Source organism: Staurois parvus, unplaced genomic scaffold (assembly GCF_062004578.1).
Source record: "Staurois parvus isolate SC_StPar_1 unplaced genomic scaffold, SC_StPar_1.0 ptg002749l, whole genome shotgun sequence".
Classification (NCBI taxonomy): Eukaryota; Metazoa; Chordata; class Amphibia; order Anura; family Ranidae; genus Staurois; species Staurois parvus.
In genome coordinates, this window is record NW_028320545.1 from 242967 (window position 1) to 259004 (window position 16038).

Sequence of the window (16038 nt, forward strand, 5' to 3'; positions counted from 1 at the left end):
AAATGTGTTCTGTGATGTTGAAAATGCTTTGAAGCTCGCCAAGGCTTGTCTTCAGTTGCTTTGAATGCAAAGAATCAGTATTACAGAACAAGTCCAGTTGAGTGTGACTACCTACTACCAGAACCACTCAACTAGAGGCTCAAATGGAATACAGCTTTTTATATTCTCTTCAGTATGTTTCCTTAGACCAGGGATCTCCTAACATTGTACATTTTATAAATATTGATGGGCCAGGAATACAAAATTCCCCTTACATGAAGACTCCTATCAGCGTCCCTCCCTTAGATCAGGGTCCCCATCAGAGCCCTTCCTTACATCAGGGTTCCCTTCAGAGTTACCCCCTTACATTAGGGTGCCCATTCAAGTCCTCCATACATCAGGGTCTCAATCAGAGTTCCCCCTTAGATCAGGGATCCCTCCTTACATCAGTGTATCTATCAGAGTCCCTCCTTACATCAGCCCCCCTTACATCAGGGTCTCCATCAGAGCCCCTCCTTACATCAGGGTTCTCATCAGAGTTACCCCTTACATTAGGGTGCCCATTCAAGTCCTCTGTACATCTGGGTCTCAATCAGAATTCCCCCTTACATCAGGGTCCCCCCCTTTCATCAGTGTCTCTATCAGAGTCCCTCCTCACATCAGCCCCACCTTACATCAGGGTCTCCATCAGAGTTACCCCTTACATTAGGGTGCCCATTCAAGTCCTTCATACATCAGGGTCTCAATCAGAGTTACCCCTTACATCAGGGTCCCCCCCTTACATCAGTGCCTCCATCAGAGTCCCTCCTTACATCAGCCCCACCTTACATCAGGGTCTCCATCAGAGTTCCCCGTTACTTCAGGGTCTCCATCAGAGCCCCTCCTTACATCAGGGTTCCCATCAGAGTTACCCCTTACATTAGGGTGCCCATTTAAGTCCTCCGTACATGAGGGTCTCAATCAGAGTTCCCCCTTACAACAGGGTCCCCCCCTTACATCAGTATCTCCATCAGAGTCCCTCCTTACATCAGCCCCCCTTACATCAGAGTCTCCATCAGAGTTCTCCCATACTTTAGGTTCCCCATTTGAGTCCCCACTTAGATCAGAAATGGCCATAGGCAGCCTCTGCTGACCCTCAATCTAGGCAAATTGGGGATACACCACTGACCCTAGCTGCGGGCCACATAGAATGGTATAGGGGGCCGGATGTGCCCTGTGGGGGTATTTTGGAGACCCCCAGCCTTAGACTGCATGTACTTTTCCTTTGGAAGTCATGCCTCGTTCCCTATTTGCAGGTTTTTGCACATTACTCTTCAGCCTTGATGGAGGAACTTCCATTATCCCCAGAACGTGTTGGCTCTTTATCAGCCCGCTATTGGTGAATACAGGAACTTTTACGTTTGGACCTTAAAAATGCGTGTCCAGATCTTGTAACCGCAATCCACGCAATTACCACGGAAGTACAACGCCAAGCTGACCAATAACACCTCACCTTTCATCAAATGAATGCCGACTGTTCAGTACATAGAACATGAAATAATGGCAGACAAAACACAACTCGTTCTCTCATCAAATAAATTATTTTTTGGAAAAAAAAAAAAAGGTTTCAGTAAATCAAAAGTGAAAAAACAAAATGATGATAAATAAAGCGGATGTCGTGTTCAGCATTCGTGGTAACGGAGGCTCATCGCATCGTCTCCACACATGAGCCGTCCTACGTTCTCCCTGCATGGGTCGGAGCACCGGGAAGAGGAGATCACACTGTTCCGTGCTCGTCGTACAGAAATCCCGAGCCACAATGTATAAAACAGGCCAGTGTTTATTATATCGATTCATCCACAGGAGAGAATTCACTGCACGTTTTGGGCTTAAACGCAGAGAGAAACATAGTTACATTGTCATTTACAGGTATATACAGGCGGACAATTTCTCTGTACGTGGGAAGAGCAAGGGGGCGACTTCCTAGGGATTTGGTTTTTGATCTTATTTATTTTAGTTCTTCCTGATACAGGGAGATCAGCACAGAAAGCACCGAGTCCCCTGGGGTGCAGAGGCAGGGGAGCAGAGACAGGGGTGCAGAGACAGGGGAGCAGAAACAGGGGCACGGAGACAGGAATGCAGAGACAGGAATGCAGAGAAAAGGGTGCAGAGAAAGGGGCGCAGAGACAGGGGCGAGGGACAGGAATGTAGAGAAAGGGGTGCAGAGACAGGTGCAGAGACAGGGGTGAGGGACAGGAATGTAGAGAAAGGGGCGCAGAGACAGGCACAGAGACAGGAATGCAGAGAAAGGGGTGCGGAGACAGGGGCGCAGAGACAGGAGTGCAGAGAAGGAGACAGGTGCAGAGACAGGGGCACAGAGACAGAGGTGCAGAGACAGGAGTGCAGAAAAGGAGAGAGGTGCAGAGATAGGAGTGTAGACACAGAGGCGCAGAGAAAGGGGTGCAGAGACAGGGGCACGGAGACAGGAATGCAGAGAAAGGGATGCGGAGACAGGGGCATAGAGACAGGGGTGCAGAGAAAGGGGTGCAGAGACAGGGGCGAGGGACAGGAATGTAGAGAAAGGGGTGCAGAGACAGGAATGCAGAGAAAAGGGTGCGGAGACGGGCAAAGAGACAGGAATGCAGAGAAGGAGATGGGTGCAGAGACAGGAGTGTAGAGACAGAGGCACAGAGACAGCGTGCAGAGACAGGGGCTCGAAGACAGGAATGCAGAGAAAGGGATGCGGAGACAGGGGTGCAGAGACAGGAGTGCAGAGACAGGGGTGCAGAGACAGGGGTGCAGAAACAGGGGTGCAGAGACAAGAGTGTAGAGACAGGTGTGCAGAGACAGAGACGCGGAGACAGGGGCATAGAGACAAGGGGACTGGAAGCGCACTGACCCAATCCTTTATGAGTCCTTCATTATGGACATTCATACACATTGGCCCCTTCTAATACAGAGACGGATGCACTGACCTCCCCTCTTAATACACGGATATCAGGACTCACTAACCTCTTCTCCCCTCTTCTTACTATACAGATAGCAGGACACACTTACCTCTCCTCCTAATACACAGATATCAGGACTCACTTATCTCTCCTCCCCTCTTCTTACTATACAGATAGCAGGACACACCTCTCCTCCTAATACACAGATATCAGGACACACTGACGTTTCCTCTTCTCCTAATACACAGATATCAGGACACACTGACATTTCCTCTCCTCCTAATACACAGATATCAGAACACACTTACCTCTCCTCCCCTCTTCCTAATACACAGATAGTAGGACACACTTACCTCTCCTCCTAATACACAGTTATCATGACTCACTGACCTCCCTTTCCCCTGTGGGAATCATACCCGGCACCCCCTGGCCCCTTCCCTGACCCATATCAGGAACGTGTATCTTCTCTCTTGTACTATACAGAACACAGACAATCGTCTTAAAGATCCATCAACGTGTAACAAAGGAAGACTTGTCCCGCACAAGGCCCCTCCCCCATTGCTCCTCCCACATAATGCACAGTCCCAGACACACGCGCGCCCAGTCCGAGATCGGGCGCGTCCAGACGCCATGTAGCAGAAAACATCCAATTTCGATAAAGTGCAGGCGCTCCTCCATGCAACACTGACATCTGTAGCACATTTGCACAACGGCAGATCGTTTCTTTTTTTTTTTTTTGTTTTTTAGGTAGGCCGTTGAAAATATGTATTTTTGTACATGAATAATTCCTCTAAAACAAAATAAAAATAATGGAAGCTTTGAAAATATGATATTCGTCACAAACGTCTGGAGCCGCGGCTCGGCCCGCTCGGCGCGGCGATCGTCTTTCCTTTCGCGGTATTCCATCTAGTTTTGGGTTTATGTACAGAAATTCGATGCGACTTTTTACCGCGTAAAAGAGGCGTGGTAAAATTCACCAGCGGAGTCAGGATCTAACCACAGGTTTGTCAGCCATTTTTTTTTTTGCTGAAGGAACGTCCTGCAGGGCGGTTGTGATGGTCGGCACGCTACGCAGTGGTTATAGGCAATGCTCAGCAGCGGTCACACCGCTGGTCATCCAGTCCCAAGGGTGGGTGGTAAAAGGTGCAGTGCGCAGCAGAGTATGGACACGGAGATGTTCTGCAGGCGGCCGGGCAATCCATGGGTGGGTGGGCAATCCATGGGTGGGTGGGCAATCCATGGGCTGGTGGGCAATCCATGGGCGGGTGGGCAATCCATGGGTTGATGGACAATCCATGGGTGGGTGGGAAATCCATGGGCTGGTGGGCAATCCATGGGTGGGTGGGCAATGCATGGGTTGATGGGCAATCCATGGGCCTGTGGGCAATCCATGGGCTGGTGGGCAATCCATGGGTGGGTGGGCAATCCATGGGTTGATGGGCAATTCATGGGTGGGTGGGCAATCCATGGGTGGGTGGGTAATGAGCTCTCGGACTTGGGATACATTATACAAGAGAGAAATTTGAAGAATAGCAAACACCCGGAGAAGTCGGTCCTCATCTTCTCCAAACTGGGCATTTCAGCGCCTCCCAATAAATAAAGTCTGAGAGACCCGTGAAAAGGCGACCTCTCCATCTTTCCTTATATATATATTTATATATAAATTTATATTTATATATTTATAGTTTTATTCTCCTTGATAAAAAAAAAACCAAAAAAACAAAAGTTCAGGTGAAAATAAAATAGGGGTTTAGTCTGAAGGAGATGCGATGTGTTTGGAAGTAAAGGTAATGGTAGAAAGGAAGACCCAATGGCCGGGAGGGGGTTTCTCATGTCTGTAGCTCCTCTGTGGGCGGGTGGTTCCTCCGGTTCCTCGCCCGTTTCTGATCCTGAAGGTCTTTTGCTTCGCTGAGGGCTGACCCGGAGGGACGCCAATATCCCTGGCAGTACTGGTTGATGAGTCCCATCTCTGGCTGGGAGAGAAGTTGGACTAACTCGTCGTAAGCGCCCGGTGACCCGGCGGGATGGGACGCCAGGGAAGACGGGGTGTCCGAATGGAGAAGGGCTGCCGTGACGGCCTCGCTGCTCAGAACGTGGAGCCGCACTCTCATGACCGTATGTTTGAAGTTGTTCTCGGTAGCCGTGCAGTGATAGACGCCGGTGTCAGACAGCTGAAGGGAGCGAATTAGCAGACCCTGGTCAGTTTTCAAGAATCGTCCTTCCGATCGCAACTAGAAGAAGAAAAAAAGAAGGTTCTGTATCAGAAGGTCTATCTAAATAATTTTGAGGGTCTTCTCCTGAAGAGCCATAGAAACTGAGAGGAGATCACAGAATTAGATGTCAAACCTTGCTCTAGGTATTTTTTCTTAATTTTTCTTTTCTATTTTAATATTTATTTTTTTTAACAAACATTTTTTTTTCTCTATGCCAGAAGTTAGAGAGATACAATGTATAATAGGATGTATATAATGATACAATGTATAATAGGATGTATATAATGATACAATGTATAATGGAATGTATATAATGATACAATGTATAATGGATTGTATATAATGATACAATGTATAATAGAATGTATATAATGATACAATGTATAATGGGATGTATATAATGATACAATGTATATAATGATACAATGTATAATAGGATGTATATAATGATACAATGTATAATGGAATGTATATAATGATACAATGTATAATGGGATGTATATAATGATACAATGTATAATGGAATGTATATAATGATACAATGTATAATGGGATGTATATAATGATACAATGTATAATGGAATGTATATAATGATACAATGTATAATGGGATGTATATAATGATACAGTGTATAATGGGATGTATATAATGATACAATGTATAATAGGATGTATATAATGATACAATGTATAATAGGATGTATATAATGATACAATGTATAATGGGATGTATATAATGATACAATGTATAATGGGATGTATATAATGATACAATGTATAATGGGATGTATATAATGATACAATGTATAATGGAATGTATAATAGGATGTATATAATGATACAATGTATAATGGAATGCATATAATGATACGATGTATAATGGGATGTATATAATGATACAATGTATAATAGGATGTATATAATGATACGATGTATAATGGGATGTATATAATGATACAATGTATAATGGGATGTATATAATGATACGATGTATAATAGGATGTATATAATGATACAATGTATAATGGAATGTATCTCTCTCCTCCATTCACAGAGAGAGAAAAAAAAACCAAGGGGGCCGGGCTGCACAGTGACTGATAGCTAATCAGAGGCTATCACAGCAATCATGTGACCCAGAATCAGGAGTCCTGGGTCCCGATCATTAGAATAGGAATCTGGAGCCCCAGGTCCCGATTGTTAGAACGGGAATCAGGAGTTGCGGGTTCTGATTATTAGAACGGGAATCGGGAGTCGCGGGTCCCGATCTTTAGAACGGGACCCAGGGCTCTCAGTGACACCGCGGTCTTTGTGCTGGGAGCGCGCAGTGCGGCTGTGCTAACCTCTGATTAGCTATCACAGCGATCATGTGATCTGGAATCAGGAGTCCTGGGTCCCAATCATTAGAACGGGAATCGGGAGTCCCGGGTCCCAATTGTTAGAACGGGAATCGGGAGTCTCGTGTCCCGATCGTTAGAACGGGACCCGGGGCTCTCACTGACACCGCGGTCTTTGTGCTGGGAGCGCGCAGTGCGGCGCACTCCCAGCACAAAGACAGGTACGCAAATATGCAGCCCCATGGATGGAAAAAAAGCCCAGTTCTGTGAGGCCGCATATTTGTGTGACGTCGGAGTCAAGGGGTTAAGGAAACAAACCAGTTGTATATTAATGAGCCTTTACTAAACAAGAATCTATCTGCATCTACAAGCCATTTACAATTACAGGAATACAATACAAGACATTTTCCTGCAGCTGCTTGAAATGCCCAGAGTACTGTTTGCCATGGTAATTGGAGACCAGCTATAACGGAGTCCTGTTTGCCATGGTAATTGGAGACCAGCTATAATGGAGTCCTGTTTGCCATGGTAATTGGAGACCAGCTATAACGGAGTCCTGTTTGCCATGGTAATTGGAGACCAGCTATAACGGAGTCCTGTTTGCCATGGTAATTGGAGACCAGCTATAATGGAGTCCTGTTTGCCATGGTAATTGGAGACCAGCTATAACGGAGTCCTGTTTGCCATGGTAATTGGAGACCAGCTATAATGGAGTCCTGTTTGCCATGGTAATTGGAGACCAGCTATAACAGAGTCCTGTTTGCCATGGTAATTGGAGACCAGCTATAATGGAGTCCTGTTTGCCATAGTAATTGGAGACCAGCTATAACGGAGTCCTGTTTGCCATGGTAATTGGAGACCAGCTATAATGGAGTCCTGTTTGCCATGGTAATTGGAGACCAGCTATAATGGAGTCCTGTTTGCCATGGTAATTGGAGACCAGCTATAATGGAATCTAAGTGACTGTTGCATACAGACTAGTGCATTGGCTAGAAAAGGATAGGTAGCATGTGCATGGTGTATGTAGCATGTACATGGTGTATGTAGCATGTGCATGGTTTATGTATGAATGTTTTGAATTTCCCCTCCACTCTTTCTCAAACGGGTGTGAATTTCCCCAGCATCATTTGCACCCTTTGATACAAGTTGTGCCTCACCTCTTTCTTTCGGTCTGAGTTGTCTTTCTGGAGGATCCATTTCACGGAGGCCTGGGGTGAGCGTGGCTGACATTCCAGGAAGGCGGAGCTACCTTCTACTCCATACTGCGCCGCATCCATCCCATTCTTATTGGCTGTAATGAGCAATCAAGATAGGTCTTATGTAGACACCTTATTCAAAAGTTGCACTCTAGGTTATCTGAAAGTTAGTATTAGGCTTGCGATGGAGTGCCTGCTTTTTAAAGAGGAGTTCCACTCACCCTGTCAAAAAATAAAAGTCAGCAGCTACAAAAACTGTAGCTGCTGACTTTTAAAAAACAGCCTCTTACCTGTCCCTTGGTCCCGTGGTGTCCCCCCCCCCGCAGCCCGTTTCACCGGCCGTCCTGTATTCCAGGAGGCCGGCATCTTCAGTGTGGGCACCCGGCTGTGACAGCTTGCAGCTTCACAGCCAGGTTCCTGAATGGTCCTGTAGTCTTCTGGGACCTGTCACGGGTCCCAAAAGACTACAGAGAGGGAGGAAGGGCGGGAGGGAGGACACCTTCCACTTCCAGTCGCCTAGGCAATGGGACCGGAAGTGGGAGCGGGTACCTGACAAATTCAGGTACCCACTCCCCCAAAGGTGCCAATCCTTAATTGGGAGCTGCGGAGCAGTCCTTAAAGTGGATCTTCCCCTTTTGGGTGGAGCTCCGCTTTAATGTAATGGTCAGGAGGGAGGTGGATGGGGAGCTTATGTGAAAGCTGAAGATGGGTGCAGTTAGTGAAGTGTTGGATCATTGTTAGTAACACTGTCAGGGCTGGGCTCCTGCTACTTAACGAGCAGCTCTTTTCTTTCAGTGCTCAGAAGCTGCTTAGTGGTTGGCTTTTTTTCCGATTCCTGTTCTTGGTTTTATCTCCTGGCTACACTGACTTCTGGTTTCCTGACCTCGGCTCATCTGGGTACCCGCTTTGGCATCCAAACCCTACGCTCCTGAACTGCGTGATTTTTAATTGCACTTTCTGTCTCCGCCTGGTTTATGATTCCTGACAAACACATACAGGAGGCGGGGCAGAGGCACAAACTGCAGGACTGCTCAACTACGAATTTATTTCCGTCACCTTATCATTCGGAATAGGAAAATATCTGATTGTGGAAGATGTATGTAGCAATATTGGCGAGCGGATAAGAAAAGTGTTGCGGGTATTACATTGATTCAGGGAAGGTTGATCCAGGGAATATTCGATTGCCTCTCGGGGGATCAGGAAATAATTTTTTCCCCTGTAGAATCAAATTGTTTTTTTTTGCCTTCCTCTGGATCAACTGTGGGTGTAGGATTATAACTTTTTTTTTTAACCATTTCAAGTCCGGACACTCCCCCCCCCTCCCCCTTCCAGCCCAGGCCAATTTTCAGCTTTCAACGCTATCACACTTTGAATGACAATTGCGCGGTCATGCAACACTGTACCCATATGAATTGTTTAGCATTTTTTGAGACAGATAAAGCTTTATTTTGGTGGTATTTATTCACCACTGGGATTTTTATTTTTTTTTGCTATATATATGAAAAAGTCCAAAAATGTTGAAAAAAAAGTGTTTTTTTCTTATAAAATTTTGCAAATAAATAATCTTTCTTCATAAATCTAAAATGTATTCAGTTATCTTTTTAGTAAAAAAAAAGCCCAAATTAGTTTATAACCAAAAAGTATAATTTGAAAAAATTTGTTTTACATTTTTATATTTTTTTTTATATTATTATTTTTTTTTTCTTTTACATACTGTCACCCTAGCAGCACAGTGTCACCATGGTGACACTGTACTACTTGTGGGCGGTGATGAAGATTTTTTTTTTTTTTTTTACACTGATTGCTTTTACACCCATAAAGGATGTAAAAGCAATAATTTCTCCTTCTCTCTAGCTGCATTCTTGCAGTCATTGAGAACTACTGTGTGAGATGTGATTGGTCACAGCTTGTCACATGGTACAAGGTTGTTGTGAATAGCCCTGTACCATGTGATCTCTGTGATCATTCACAGATTTCACACGTAGTAAGCAATGAAGTCAGAAGTGACCTCTTGCTTACTACTCTGCATGTGATCACTGATTGGCCAATCAGTGATCACATGATCGGTACCTCGCACAGAGGTCCCGTACGACGATCAGTGTTCCACTGTGTCTGGAAGACACAGTGGGCACCGGATCGCGGTGCTGCGCGCTCCCAGGGAGCGCGCACAGCTTGAAAATCGTTTATGAACGGCAACCCGCCCCTGGACTGTCACCGTCCGACCGTTTATAAACAGCGGCCGGACGGCAAGTGGTTAATGGTTGGACTGGATGGACTTTTGTCTTTTTTCAGCCAGACTAACTATGTAACTATATAGATTTGAAATAAACGTAGAAGTCTGCAAGTCATCGCCCCCAGCCCTGCACAACAGGTAGATAGTTTAACATCAAAACCTTACCATTGGAATTGTACCCTCTACACTGTCTCATGGGGTTTCCATGTCTGACGTCCTGACGCCGGCTTCGTCTGTCCAGGGTAAGAGCCGGGAGCGAACCGAAGAGAAGACATGAAAAAATGGAGCAAGAGAAGAAAAAAACATACATTTGTTAGACTGATAATGAAGGGCGGATCTCTGGTTATCATATTCTTCCCTGCCAGCCAATCCCCGGCTCACCCCTCTGCGTACCGCTTGGAGGATGCCGAATAGCGGGAACACGTCTTCCCATCCCAGGCGCAGTACGGGTCTCTGGCGAGGCAACAATCAGCGCAAGCTTCTCCGTACACGTCGCAGCGATGGAGGGCCAGGTGAGTCACGCCGGATGTGGAGGACACATAGAGCTGTTGCTGCAAGATGTATAAGGAGGATTTCCAGTGAGAAAAACCAGCATATTGGACTGGACTACAACTAGGTGTAAATGTCACTAATATGTGTTAAATTGATGCTAGAGGTACCGTAAAGTGTTACTAAACCTAGGACCCCGCATTCACCGTATCCGCTCTCCCTGGACCCCGCATTCACCGTATCCGCTCTCCCTGGACCCCGCATTCACCGTATCCGCTCTCCCTGGACCCTGCATTCACCGTATCCGCTCTCCCCGGACCCCGCATTCACTGTATCCGCTCTCCCCGGACCCTGCATTCACCGTATCCGCTCTCCCCGGACCCTGCATTCACCGTATCCGCTCTCCCCGGACCCCGCATTCACTGTATCCGCTCTCCCCGGACCCTGCATTCACTATATCCGCTCTTCCTGAACCCCACATTCACTGTATCCGTTTTCCCCGGACCCCGCATTCACTATATTTGCTCTCCCCGGACCCCTCATTCATGTTTCTGCTCTCCCCGGACCCCGCATTCACTATATCCGGTCTCCCCGGACCCCGCATTCACTATATCCGCTCTCCCCGGACCTCGCATTCACTATATCCGCTCTCCCCGGACCCTGCATTCACCGTATCCGCTCTCCCCGGACCCCGCATTCACTGTATCCGCTCTCCCCGGACCCTGCATTCACCGTATCCGCTCTCCCCGGACCCTGCATTCACCGTATCCGCTCTCCCCGGACCCCGCATTCACTGTATCCGCTCTCCCCGGACCCTGCATTCACTATATCCGCTCTTCCTGAACCCCACATTCACTGTATCCGTTTTCCCCGGACCCCGCATTCACTATATTTGCTCTCCCCGGACCCCTCATTCATGTTTCTGCTCTCCCCGGACCCCGCATTCACTATATCCGGTCTCCCCGGACCCCGCATTCACTATATCCGCTCTCCCCGGACCTCGCATTCACTATATCCGCTCTCCCCGGACCCTGCATTCACTATATCTGCTCTCCCCGGACCCTGCATTCACTATATCCGCTCTCCCCGGACCCTGCATTCACTATATCCGCTCTCCCCGGACCCCGCATTCCCTATATCCGCTCTCCCCGGACCCTGCATTCACTATATCCGCTCTCCCCGAACCCCGCATTCCCCATATCCGGTCTCCCCGGACCCTGCATTCACTATATCCGCTCTCCCCGGACCCCGCATTCACTATATCCGGTCTCCCCGGACCCTGCATTCACTATATCCGCTCTCCCCGGACCCCGCATTCACTATATCCGCTCTCCCCGGACCCTGCATTCACTATATCCGCTCTCCCCGGACCCCGCATTCACCATATCTGCTCTCCCCGGACCCCGCATTCACTATATCTGGTCTCCCCGGACCCCGCATTCACTATATCTGGTCTCCCCGGACCCCGCATTCACTATATCCGGTCTCCCAGACCCTGCATTCACTATATTCAGTCTCCCCGGACCCTGCATTCACTATATCCGCTCTCCCCGGACCCTGCATTCACTATATCCGCTCTCCCGGGACCCTGCATTCACTATATCTGGTCTCCCACAGTACACACAACATGAGAATGCAATTATTTTTTGAAATATAAACTGCTAAATACTTTTTATCATCAGCAGTATATAGCAGTCTTGTGACTTCTCTCAGTGTCCAGTGGAGCACTGGTTAAAGCTTGTGCTTTGGCTGTCCTATAATGCTGCATAACCCCTGACCCTCTGTCTGGACAGTGCTGATTGGCCCTGTGCTGATCCCATCCAAAGAAAAAACTCTCTAGCAATACACACTAAACCGAGCATGTGCAGAGTGACTCCTAGAGCTCTGTACTATCAGCAGATGGATTGGGGACAGTAGAAGAAGGGGGAGGATCAGAGAAGACAGGATCAAACTGCCCTTTCACACCATGCGGAGGATTAACCCCTTAGGTTCCACAGTGAGTATAACCAGCACGCTTTCCTGCATCTACAGACTGATTGCACTGCTGTGGGTTTAGTAACACTTTATTATAAATTAAAATAACAAGACCAAAGCATCACCGATATTCAAAACAAAGAAAAAATATCTAAATACATATATATAGAAAAAAATCCACCTAAATCCAAATACATTCATTACCCTCAAAATACCCATCTATGCAAAAAACTGATAATGACAAAATACGAAAATGTGACATCGAGTCCCACGTTGTGAAGGACAAGCAATAAGTAATAAAAACCCTAAATAATAAAAAAATGTGCTAAAAACACATGTAACCCATATCCATTACCCAGCGCTGGTGTAAGAACCATGAATGCAACTAAACAGGACTGGCGCTACCCCCTTATCCACGGGGGGTCCAGTACAGGAGGACTGGTGGTACCCCCTTATCCACGGGGGATCCCAGTACAGGAGGACTGGTGGTACCCCCTTATCCACGGGGGTCCTGTACAGGAGGACTGGTGGTAACCCCTTATCCACGGGGGGCCCCATACAGGAGGACTAGTGGTACCCCCTTATCCACTGGGGGGCCTCGTACAGGCAGACTGGTGGTACCTCCTTATCCACAGAGGATCCCCGTACAGGAGGACTGGTGGTACCCCCTTATCCACAGAGGATCTCCGTACAGGAGGACTGGTGGTACCCCCTTATCAACGGGGGGCCCCGTACAGGAGGACTGGTGGTACCCGCTTATCTACGGGGGATCCCCGTACAGGACTGGTGGTACCCCCTGATCCCCGTACAGGAGGACAGGTGGTACCCCCTTATCCACAGGGGGCCCAGTACTGGAGGACTGGTGGTACCCCCTTATCCACAGAGGGCCCCGTACTGGAGGACTGGCGGTACCCCCTTATCCACGGGGGGCACCCTGTACAAAAGGACTGGTGGTACCCCCTTATCCACGGGGGGGCCCTGTACAAAAGGACTGGTGGTACCCCCTTATCCACGGGGGGCTCTGTACAGGAGGACTGGTGGAACCCCTTTATCCAAGGGAGATCCCCGTACTGGAGGACTGGTGGTACCCCCTTGTCCACTGGGGGCCTCGTACAGGAGGACTGGTGGTACCCCCTTATCCACGGGGGGCCCCGTACAGGAGGACTGGTTGTACCCCCTTATCCATGGGGGGCCCCGTACAGGAGGACTGGTGGTACCCCCTTATCCACGGCTCTGACCACTGGTATAGACCAACAAGGAGTCATCTCTAACTTCTGAAGATCTAAAGACTTTAATTTCTGTTCACATCAAAGCCCATTGAATGGAAATCCAAGTATAGAGAACTGCGCGCACGTTCGTTCTTTCTGTACGAATATCAGTCTCTAAATCCGGGGCCTCCGATCGCCCCAACCCCCTCCACGTCTGCACACCCAGATCATCTATATATTACGGACATTAAGCTCCCGGCTGACGGTTGCAGAGGGACTCGTCCTGGAATCAGGTTCCATCATAACAGGAAGCAGAATGTTCGGAGACTTTGGAACATCGATCCTTCTACAATAAAACTTCACCTTCCTATAGACAGGAAAATACGGCTTCCCGTTATATTCGTCCTTTTCTTCACTCGCTGAGAGATTTACTTTTTTGCCTTTAAGAATTTTTATTGCTGGAGATGCAGCTACTGAAGAGACTGAGCCACCAGTGCAGGGCCGGGGACAAGGGGTGGGCAGGAGGGGCGGCTGCCCTGGGCACTGTGGTCTCATGTGAGATGGAGGGGGGCACCTCGAGGAGATTGGGGGAGGGGATTTGTATTGGGAGGGGGGAAGGGGATTTGTGCTAGGAAGGGAGGTGTGTGCTTGAAAAGGTGATATGGTAGAGGGGGGAAGTGGATTTGTGCTAGGAGGGGAATATTTTTTTTTGTGGGGGGGGGAATTTGTGTTGGGAGGGGGAAAAGGGCTTTGTGTTAGGAAGGGTGGGTGCTTGAAAAGGTGACATGGTAGAGGGGGGAAGTGGATTTGTGCTAGGAGGGGAATATTTTTTTTTGTGGGGGGGGGAATTTGTGTTGGGAGGGGGAAAAGGGCTTTGTGTTAGGAAGGGTGGGTGCTTGAAAAGGTGACATGGTAGAGGGGGGAAGTGGATTTGTGCTAGGAGGGTTTTTTTGGGGGGGGAATTTGTGTTGGGGGGGGATTTGTGTTAGGAAGGGGGGGGGTGCTTGAAAAGGTGATATGGTAGAGGGGGAATTTGATTTGTGCTAGGAGGGGAATTTTTTTTTTCTTGGGGGGGGGGGATTTGTGTTGGGAGGGGGGAAGGGGATTTGTGCTAGGAGGGGGGAGGTGCTTGAAAAGGTGATATGGTAGAGGGGAAAGTGGATTTGTGCTAGGAGGGCCATCCCCAAACTCTTCCCACAACAGTGTTCCCTTCACCGGAACTAGAGGGCCAAGCCCAACCCCTGAAAAACAACCCCACACCAAAATCTCCCCTTCACCAAACTTTACACTTGGCACAATGCAGTCAGGCAAGTACCGTTCTCCTGGCAACCGACAAACCCAGACACGTCCATCGGATTGCCAGACAGAGAAGCATGATTGGTCACTCCAGAAAACACGCCTCCCTTGCTCTAGAGTCCAGTGGCGGCGTGCTTTACACCACGGCATCCCACGCTTTGCATTGCACTTGGTGATGGAAGGCTTGGATGCAGCTGCTCGGCCATGGAAAACCATTTCATGAAGCTCTCTACGCACTGTTGTTGGGCTCATCTGAAGGCCACACCAAGTTTGGAGGTCTTTAGCTATTGACTCTGCAGAAAGTTGGCGACTTCTGCGCACTGTGCGCTTCAGCATGCGCTGACCCCGCCCTGTCATGTGACGTGGCCTACCACTTGGTGGCTGAGTGGCTGTTGTTCCCAGTTGCTTCCACTTTGTTATAATCCCACTAACAGTTGAGCGTGGAATATTTAGTAACCAGGAAATGTCACGGATGGACTTATTGCCCAGGTGACCACCTATCACGGGACCACGCTTGGAGTCACTGAGCTCCTGAGAGCGACCCATTCTTTCACCAATGTTTGTAGAAGCCGTCTGCATGCCTAGGGGCTTGATTGTATACACCTGTGTCCATGGAGGTGATTGGAACACCTGAATCACATGATTTGGTGGGCGGGGACAATATTTGGCAATATAGTGTATCTTCTGTTCTGGGGAACCTTTGCTCAGCTACGCACTGATTTGGTTGGAGGACCTTTTGATTCCTTGGGTCTCTTCTCACCATTTACATTCCGGTTATGTTGTGTCATTACTGGGCATCACAAAGGGAAATGTTAACCTTGTCACCTTTGCAAAACGTAAAAGGTTTACATGTTGGAAATACAGAAATCATATAAATATCACATTACCGGCACTTTGGTGGAATATGAACGCCGCGATGGACTCACCCGTTTTGAGGAGATTTTCATGGACTTTATGGGTGCCGGTACCTAAGAGACAAAACTGATGAGTTACAACGGCAGAAGGTAAAGAACAATAAATGGAATGCAAAGTTTCATGAAAATGTAGCGCAAACCCTCAGACTTGGGTTTCATTCACACTTGTAGGACCATCCAAAGTTGCATCAAAGTTGAACTCCAAAGTCACGCTCATTAGAACTGAAGAAGCGGCTTGGAGAAGCTACAGAACATCTTCCACAGAACAGGTCCAG

The 16038-nt window shown here is 48.1% G+C and overlaps 2 protein-coding genes across 2 annotated transcripts in view; both read right to left on the reverse strand.

Moving 5' to 3' along the window:
* Window positions 1-1780: 1780 nt before the first annotated feature.
* LOC149429350 (uncharacterized) lies at window positions 1781-3366 on the reverse strand. Its single transcript, XM_089666515.1, has 2 exons — window positions 2811-3366; window positions 1781-2754 (listed from the first exon to the last, which is right to left on the reverse strand). The coding sequence occupies exons 1-2, from the start codon at window positions 2897-2899 to the stop codon at window positions 1878-1880; spliced, it is 966 nt and encodes a 321-aa protein (XP_089522641.1). The 5' UTR covers window positions 2900-3366; the 3' UTR covers window positions 1781-1877.
* The window catches only part of SEMA3F (semaphorin 3F), a 152534-nt gene continuing 138276 nt past the window's right edge, over window positions 1781-16038 (reverse strand). Inside the window, exons 15-19 of the mRNA XM_089666516.1 lie at window positions 15776-15817; window positions 10264-10433; window positions 10048-10115; window positions 7611-7744; window positions 1781-5137 (exon numbers count right to left, since the gene is read on the reverse strand). Of these exons, the coding sequence (XP_089522642.1) occupies window positions 4736-5137; window positions 7611-7744; window positions 10048-10115; window positions 10264-10433; window positions 15776-15817 (816 nt within the window). The 3' untranslated portion in view covers window positions 1781-4735. The remainder of the gene's footprint in view (window positions 5138-7610; window positions 7745-10047; window positions 10116-10263; window positions 10434-15775; window positions 15818-16038) is intronic.

Bases quoted from the DNA above. Each gene is read 5' to 3' on its own strand.
- LOC149429350 (XM_089666515.1), bottom strand. From the start codon at position 2,899: ATGTGTATGAATGTCCATAATGAAGGACTCATAAAGGATTGGGTCAGT. The intron at 2,755-2,810 runs CTCTGTCTCTGC...CTGTTTCTGCAC, and splicing joins CTATGCCCCTGTCTCCGCGT to CCCTGTCTCTGCACCCCTGT.